The 7,713-nt window shown below is 66.4% G+C and overlaps 1 protein-coding gene across 1 annotated transcript in view; it reads right to left on the bottom strand.

Moving 5' to 3' along the window:
• Positions 1 to 7,713, bottom strand: part of PC (pyruvate carboxylase) — a 103,754-nt gene that overhangs the window by 1,082 nt on the left and 94,959 nt on the right. Inside the window, exons 12-20 of the mRNA XM_010837720.1 lie at positions 3,810 to 3,956; positions 3,353 to 3,442; positions 3,044 to 3,265; positions 2,350 to 2,506; positions 1,603 to 1,843; positions 1,229 to 1,478; positions 822 to 1,066; positions 561 to 740; positions 226 to 474 (exon numbers count right to left, since the gene is read on the bottom strand). Of these exons, the coding sequence (XP_010836022.1) occupies positions 226 to 474; positions 561 to 740; positions 822 to 1,066; positions 1,229 to 1,478; positions 1,603 to 1,843; positions 2,350 to 2,506; positions 3,044 to 3,265; positions 3,353 to 3,442; positions 3,810 to 3,956 (1,781 nt within the window). The remainder of the gene's footprint in view (positions 1 to 225; positions 475 to 560; positions 741 to 821; positions 1,067 to 1,228; positions 1,479 to 1,602; positions 1,844 to 2,349; positions 2,507 to 3,043; positions 3,266 to 3,352; positions 3,443 to 3,809; positions 3,957 to 7,713) is intronic.

Genomic DNA, 7,713 nt, shown 5'->3' with positions numbered 1-7,713 from the left:
AGCCCTGGCACCCTGGAAGTGCTGGGGTCCCAGGCAGGCCGCCCACCTCCCCGAGCCTCAGCTCCACACTTGTAAACACCTAGCTCCCCAGTCTCTTAAGGGTACTATGCGAACCCCCAGCTCACGAGGCCAGGGGACAGGCACATCAGAGCCCTGGCACCCTGGAAGTGCTGGGGTCCCAGGGGTGGCCGCTGTGCAGCGCAGGTAGGTGCCAGAGCCACTGACCTCAAACTCCTCTGCAATCTTGGGTCCCTGCAGGAAGAGGCGCGTATTGAGGCTGTCCAGGGGGCCGAAGGTGGCAGTGAAGTCCTTGAAGTGGGCAAAGACGTCGGGGTACATGGCGGCTGAGAGCACGTCCTCCGGGGTCACCTCCTCCCCGTGCCGTTCCGTCAGCTCCTTCTCCAGCGCCTGCAGGTCCAGGGGTGGGAGGGAGGCTCCTGGCCGGCCCTCCACCCTCGGCAGGTCTTTCAGCACCTGGGATGCAGAGCGGATGGTCAGGCCTGGCTCCCAGACGCCCTTGCACTGCACCGCCCCCCACCATGGAGCCCAGCCTTCCTGACCTTGGAGCGAAGGGGCTCTGGGAAGCCCCCGTGGGGGATGCCAATGTAGCCCTGCAGGAACTCCACCACCGAGCGGGGGAAGGACAGCTCCTCTGCCTGTGCTTCGGCCTCGGCTCGGGTCAGCCCGTTCTGCACCATGAACTGGGCCAGGTCCCCCACAATCTTGGAGGAGGGCGTCACCTGAGGAGAGGGGACCCCTGGGTTTAGGGTGCCAGGCACCTTACGGAGACCCCGCGGCAAGGGTGGGCGCGCCTGGCTCACCTTGATGAGGTCGCCCAGCATCTGGTTGGCCTCCACGTAGGCCTTCTTGACCTCCTTGAACTTGGAGCCGAGCCCCATGCTGTGCGCCTGGAAGTGCAGGTTGGTATACTGGCCCCCTGGGATCTCGTTCTCATACACGTCCGAGTTGCCAGACTTCATGGTGGCCGTGCAGTCAAAGGCCGCGTACAGCCCCCGGGCCCCCTCCCAGTACTCGCTGTAGTCGAACACACGCTCCAGGGGCACGCCTGCAGGGACACCAGAGGGGGAGGCTCGGGTGTGCTGAGTCCCAGAGGCCCCTCCTGGGGCCCCAGGTCAATCAGGCCCCATCGCAGACGTGGGTGATGGAAGGCCTGGCCTGGAGAGGCCACCCTGACCTCCAGGACGGGCAGGGCTGTGGCTGTGCCTACCTGTGTCCAGGGGCGTCCCTCGGGTACAGGCCACCAGGGCCCCCATGCTGGGCTGTGATGTCATTCCAGACATGGAGTCAGCCGCCACATCCACCACGTCAGCCCCTGCGTGAGCACAGGCCAGCATGGCTGCCACGCCCGCCCCTGACGTGTCGTGGGTGTGGATGTGCAGCGGGAGGTCAGGGAAGCGGTCCCGGAGGGAGCTGACCAGCATGGTGCAGGCCGTGGGCTTCAGCAGCCCAGCCATGTCCTGAGGGGAGCGGGGAGGAGAGACAGTGAGGGGCGGGCACGCAGTGTGCCCAGCGGGGGTGAGGAGCGTCACAGCGGGGAGGCGGGGCAGGGGGCAGGCTCCCAGGGGTGGGCTGGGCGGGCACCTTGATGCATAGGATGTGGGTGCCGGCTCGCACCAGCTCCTCGGCCAAGCCCATGTAGTACTGCAGCGAGTACTTGGTGCGGCTGGGGGCGGGCACGTCACACGTGCAGGAGACGGCGGCCTCCACCACGCCACCAGCACTGCCCGCCGCCTCCATGCCCAGCAGCAGGTTGGGCAGGTAGTTGAGGGAGTCAAAGACCCGGAAGATGTCCATGCCATTCTCCTTGGCCACCTCGCAGAACCTGAGTGGTAGGAGTGCTCAGGGTTAGTGCCAGCCCACCCCCTCAGCACATCCTTTGCCGGCTCCTGGCCCTCTTGCAGGCCCTGGGGAGTGAGATAAGGGCCGGGTCTGGCGGGGGCACCAGGGTGTGTCCATGGCGTGGATAAGCCTCTCTGGGGCAGCCTGGGCCAGGCGGGGTCACCCCAGCAGCATCCGGCAAGCAGCAGAGCCACCCGGTGCCAGTCACGTGCAGTGCAGCTCCGTCTGCCCGAGTCAGAAGGACTGCTGGGGATTGTTTGCTTTGCCAAGGCATGGCAGGCTGAGGAGACGGAGGCCTGGGTTCCAGCCGCAGCTCTGCACACGTGCGCTGGGGCTCGTCTGCCCTCCGGGGGCCTCCCTGGAGCCCTCCCAGTTCTCTCGTTTGCCGCCCTGGCTGGGCACAGCTACTGAGAGGCTTGGTTTCCGGCCCACTGTGGGGTGCACAGGCCTCGCACCGGGGCCCGAACGACACACCCCGCCCAGGCTCACTTGAAGACCACATTGTCGGGGTAGTTGGTGTAGCCCACGGCGTTGGCCCCCCGCAGCAGCATCTGGAATGGGATGTTGGGGACGAGCTCCCGGAGCTCCTGCAGCCGTCGCCAGGGGCACTCATACAGGAAGCGCATGGCGACGTCAAAGGTGGCTCCTGCACCGAGACCAAGAGGCCCAGGTCAGCCCCTCTCGTCCCGGGGGCCCCGCCACGCCCCGCGGCCTAGGCCTCCAGTCCTGACAGCACCCTGCCCATCAGGGTCCCTCGCGTCCTGGGGGCCCCGCCACGCCCCGCAGCCTGCGACTCCGGTCTTAACAGCGCCCTGCCCATCAGGGTCCCTCACATCCTGGCCCTGACCCCTGCAGACTTTCCTTTGCTGGCCCCTTGGGACCACTCGGGCTCACAGTGTCCTCTCTGCGCCCCCCTCACAGCCCTTACCCCCCTTCTCTGTGCCACAGCTCACCAACAGGCTGGCATCTCCTCTCTCACCCTGAGCTGCCAGGGTTTCAGCTCTGCGACCTCAGGTCCGGCACCAGGTCCGGGAGAAGGGACACGGGTCACCATTTGCTAAACCCGCGAACGCCTTGCCTTGTTCAGTTCCCACGGATTCCCCCAGGGTTCCCACCTCCAGCTTGTCCCAGAGAGTGACCCGCCTGCACTGTGGGGCCCACACCCCTCCCTCTTCCAGCCTACCTCCCCAGTTCTCTATGCTGAAGAGTTTGTTGAAGCTGTGGGCAACATAGGGGGAGATCTTTTTGAGATCGTGGGTGCGCACTCGAGTGGCCAGCAGTGACTGGTGGGCGTCCCTGAAGGTCGTGTCCATCAGCAGCAGCCCCTCATGGTTCCGCACCGCTCGAGCAAAGCCCTCGGGCCCCTCCCGTAGCAGGATGTCTCTGAAACCCGTTGGGGGTGGGCCTAGGGCAGAGCGGGGCATTAGCACCCACCCTGCAAGTGGCGGCCTCCGTGTCACCGCTGTGAGGTGGCAGAAGGGATCTCACCTACCTATGGGCACCACAGGGACGATGGGGTCCGTGGGGCTGGGGCTGGCCTTGACCGGGATCGGAGTAGTTGGGCCATTCACCATGACGTGTCCTGGGGAGAGAGTGGGTGAGGGTCAGGGCAGGCTGGCCCAAGCCTGAGTCAAGGGCAGAAGTTAGAGTGGCTGGGCCTGGGGCTGGGGGCACTCCTCCAGGACCCCGGGTCCTCCAGCTGGCCCCTGTCCTCTCCAGAGCCAGGGCCTCCTGGGTCAAGGCAGTGGGGACCTAGTGACAGCCACACAGATGGAGAAGCAGCCTCTGAGATCAGGAGCAGGGGCGAGGGGTCGGGGTCGGGGTCGGGGTGTGAAGCAGAGGAGGAGGCGCGTGGCCAGGCTGAGGATGGGGTGGGGCGGCCAGGCGGCTCTCTGGGTGGGGGCGGAAGCAAGGCATCTGGCGGGGAGAGAAGGGAGACTCGGGCGGACCGAGGTAGTGCAGCAGCTTCTGGGCCCGGTTCTGTGCGGGCCGCAGCTGGAACAGCTCTGGGTTCTCGTCGATGAACTGCGTGTCCACGGTGCCTGCCAGGAACTGCTGGTTGTTGAGCACGTTCTGCAGGAAGGGGATGTTGGTCTGCAGGACAGAGTGGGTGGGAGGGTGTCACCATGCAGTTTGGCCAGGGACAGGAGGGGCTGGACATGCCGCCCCGGGGGCAGGGCTCCCCAGGCTGCGGCGCAAGCCTCCCCGTGAAGTGGCGGTCCTGCCCCGCCTCACCACCCCACCCCGCTCCTGGCGGAGCCCCCAGGCCGTCAGGGGCCTGAGCCCACCCTCCTACCCTGCTCGCCTTGGAGCCTGTGCTGAGTCCCAGGTCCCCACTCCTCAGGGATCCTTGGATTCAGCCTTTCCTGCAGCACCACCCCTCCCCGCCATGCTTCCTCAAAGGGGCCCCAACCTCCAGGGACCCCACCACCGCATGCAGCACGCGTCCCCGCTTCCAGTTAAATCCACCTTCCTCCTGCCAGCCACACCCGCCGGGATGCCTTCTCCCTGAGCTTCCAAGACTTTTCGCTCCCCTCTGCCTCCTCCCTGGTTCCCCCGGGGCTCCTCCCACCCCTGCAAGACGGGGGCTGTCACCCGGCCCCTCCTCCTCACCCAGCACTCTGTCCCGGGGTGGCCTGTCCTGGCCACCAGCTCCAGACCCCATGTGGAAGTGCCTCCTGGGCACCTCTTCCCGAGTGCTCCTCACACAAGCTCTTCCAGTCCCAAGTCGGCCTGTCTCCCCCAGGCCTCCCCTACCTTCCGCTGCGTGCCTCACCACCCACCCGGTTCCCAACACCTGCGCTCATCACCTTCACCACTCCTGTGCCACTGGGCACACCAGACGACCCTATCACAGCCATCTCTGGACTCCGTGTCCCCTCGGCCTCAGGCCGTGCCTTCTGCTGGGCTCCGCCGGCACGGCCACCTCTGGTCACTCCAGACTTGCTCTGTGCGCTCACACCACCCCGCCTGCTAGCTGAGCTCCTCCTGGAGGCCTGAACTCAAAGACCTTCCCGGTCCTCATCTCCCGCCCTCACGTGGAGCCGGACACTCCCTTTCTAGGACTCCACAGGACCAGCTGTGGGAAAGCCTCGCTCAGCCTCGTCATTTGCAATGCTCTCAGACCTGGGAGCGCTTTAGAGGCAGGGGTGCCGTCTGAGGGGCTGGTGCCCACGTGCTCTGCGCACAAGGGCCCTCCATTCTGCTCATTAAACAGCTGGGTGACAGCGTGAAGCCACGGCAGGGCTGAGCCCTACCTAGAGGCCAAGCAGGGGTGGGGTGGGAGCGCCTGGGAGCCCGCGCCGCGGGAGCTGCCCCAGGACATGACTTCGAGGTTAGTGGACGTGACTTCAATGTGTGTGTGCCTGCGGCTGTGGCCTGGCTGTCACTTCAGAGAAGGCAACTTTGTGGGTTGCACACGCGTGATCCTCAGGCACCTTCGATAGGAAGCCCAGGCCCAGCAGGCCCCAGGCCCTGAGGCTGCTCTGAGAGATTCTTCCTGTCCCCAGGGCTCTCGTCTCCTCCCCTACCAGCATCCATGGCAGCCACCGCAGATTGGGGCTGGCCAACATTGCCTCATGCCTGCCGGGTGTGACCAGCCTGCCTATCTGTCCCTGAGACTAGTCTGTGCTCCTCCTAAAATGGGGACATTTCAGCTGTGCCAAGGCATGGAATCTGAGACAAGAAAACCAGTTCAACCAGCTAAAGAACCTAGCGCATCCTAGGGGTGGCAAGGATGCTAAGAGGCCTCCACGTCCCACCCTGCGTTTCCCTTGGGTAGACCCCTCCTCCTCTGTAATTTCTGGAGGATGTCACGCCATCCGTCCTCCGTGGGGGAGTAAACTCCATGCGGGCAGGCAGGCCCCTCTGGTTCCAGATCTATCCTAGCTCCCCGCCGAGCGGCACGTGGTGGATGCCATTAACGTGTTGAGAGGGAATAAAAACGTTCTTGATGGGGAGAAGGACAAGGGAGTATCTGATGCCACTGAGCAAGAGGTGACCTGGGCAAGGATCCAGCGCCTTCATTTTACAAATTCAACAGCCGGGGAGGTCTGAGGAGTGGCAACAAAAAGCATGCTTTCCAGCTGCCTGAGCCCCTCACAGGTCACCTCCTCTCTTCCCCTCTCACCCCATGAAGCGCCAACAATCAACACTCCTCAGCCTGAATAAGAAAACTGTCTCAGTGGTTAAAGAACTTGCCCAAGGTGACCGGGTGTACCAGGCAGGATTAGAAATCCAAGGAAATGGAAACCCACTCCAGTATTCTTGCCTGGGAAATCCCATGGACAGGGAAGCCTGGCGGGGTACAGTCCATGGGGTCGCAAGAGCTGCACACGACTTAGCGACTAAACCACCACCACTGTTTCCCTGAGTAGCCTGAGGGCTAGGAGATACTTGGGGGAGGTGGTAACTTCCTTGTTTCCCTGCTGGGCCCAGACGAAAGACGAGGGTGCGCGTTCTGCTTCAGAGCTCTCAGCGCTCCCAGCCGAGCCCGGATCTCGGAGGCAAAAAGCGGGGAACTCGACCCCGCCCCGACACACCGCGGGAGCCCCGTCTCGTTCCGGGCTACTCTTCCACGGAAATGGCCCGGTAGGAACAGAAGGGGAAGGAGGGGCCGCGGGCCAGGCCAGGACCCCTGACGCACAGCTTCAAACGGCGTGCCACCGCCGGCCTGCCGGGAAAGCGCGCTGCGCAGACCAATCGGGCCGGAGGCGGAGACCGGTTGGTTCCCGAGCTCGCCCGGTGGGGCGGGGAGCCTGGGACGAGGAGGGAGGGGCCGGCAGCGGGGGCGGGGCGCGGCGCCAGCCCGAGGCCGAGCCCTCTCCGCCCCACCCCGCGGGAGCCCGGCCGGGGGGCATCGCCCAGCCCACCCCTCCCCCCACAGGGCCCGTGCCTGTTGGGGACCCTCCACGTGACTTGGTGATGCAGAACAGTTATGACCTTCACCGTGTGTCTGTGAACGCGAGGGTCCCAGCAACAGTGCGGGTTTGCACCCGGCCCTGCCGGTGGGTGCGGGGATGTGTGGGAGTGTGGGTATGTGTGGGTGTGTTGGGGAGGGTGCCCAGCGACATGTGACAAAGACTCTCGTCTCTGGGAGATGGTGAAGGGGCCCGCGAGCGGGCGCTTTGTCTGCCTGTCTGCAGAGTGACGGTTCGCGCAGCGGCAGCAGGCGCCCGTGCGGTGCAGGATGCCGGGGCGCCAGGGTGGCCGGGGGCGCGCGCGCCTGTGCCCGGGTGAGTGCGCTGCGGCAGCACCGGGGGGCTGCGCTGCGGGTCCGCGCCGGCCCGGGCCTCGGGCGTGACCAGGAGCCACCCGTGGGCGCTGCAGTGGCCGCGTGTCCGGGTGACCTCGGGAGCCGGCCTGGACCCGGGTGGATCCCCGCGCGCCCCTCCCCGTCCGCTCTCCACGTGCGTGTCCGCGGTGCGCGTGCTCGTTGGCGCGCACCCGCCTGCCTGTCGCTGCCGCCGCCGCCGCCGCGAATCGCTCCGGGAAAAAGGTGCCGGGAACCGAGTGAGCCGGGGCCGCGGGCCCGAGCGCCATGGGCCGGAAGGCGCGCGGAGCGCGGCTGGTCAGCCCCGGGCCTCATCCCCGCGGGAGAGCCGCCTGGAGTCGGCAGGGGCCGGCCGGGCCCACGGGGAGGCCGGCCCGCGCCCCCTGAGCTACGGACACCAGGTGAGGGGCCGTGGGGGGAAGCGTGGGGAGCGGCCGGGGAGGGGCGGGGGCCCCGGGAGGGCTTGGGGAGGCGCCTTAGCCGGCGGGGGAGGGGATGGCGCCGAAGGGATGCTGGCGAGTCCAGGGGACGCCAGGGGAAGGAAGTTCCGGGACCCTCCCTGCGCTCCCGGCCACCTCCGC

This window comes from Bison bison, unplaced genomic scaffold, assembly GCF_000754665.1.
Source record: "Bison bison bison isolate TAMUID 2011002044 unplaced genomic scaffold, Bison_UMD1.0 scf7180017864080, whole genome shotgun sequence".
Taxonomy (NCBI): domain Eukaryota; kingdom Metazoa; phylum Chordata; class Mammalia; order Artiodactyla; family Bovidae; genus Bison; species Bison bison.
The sequence above is the reverse complement of the archived record's forward strand: the minus strand, read 5'-3'. Positions and strand labels throughout refer to the sequence as shown.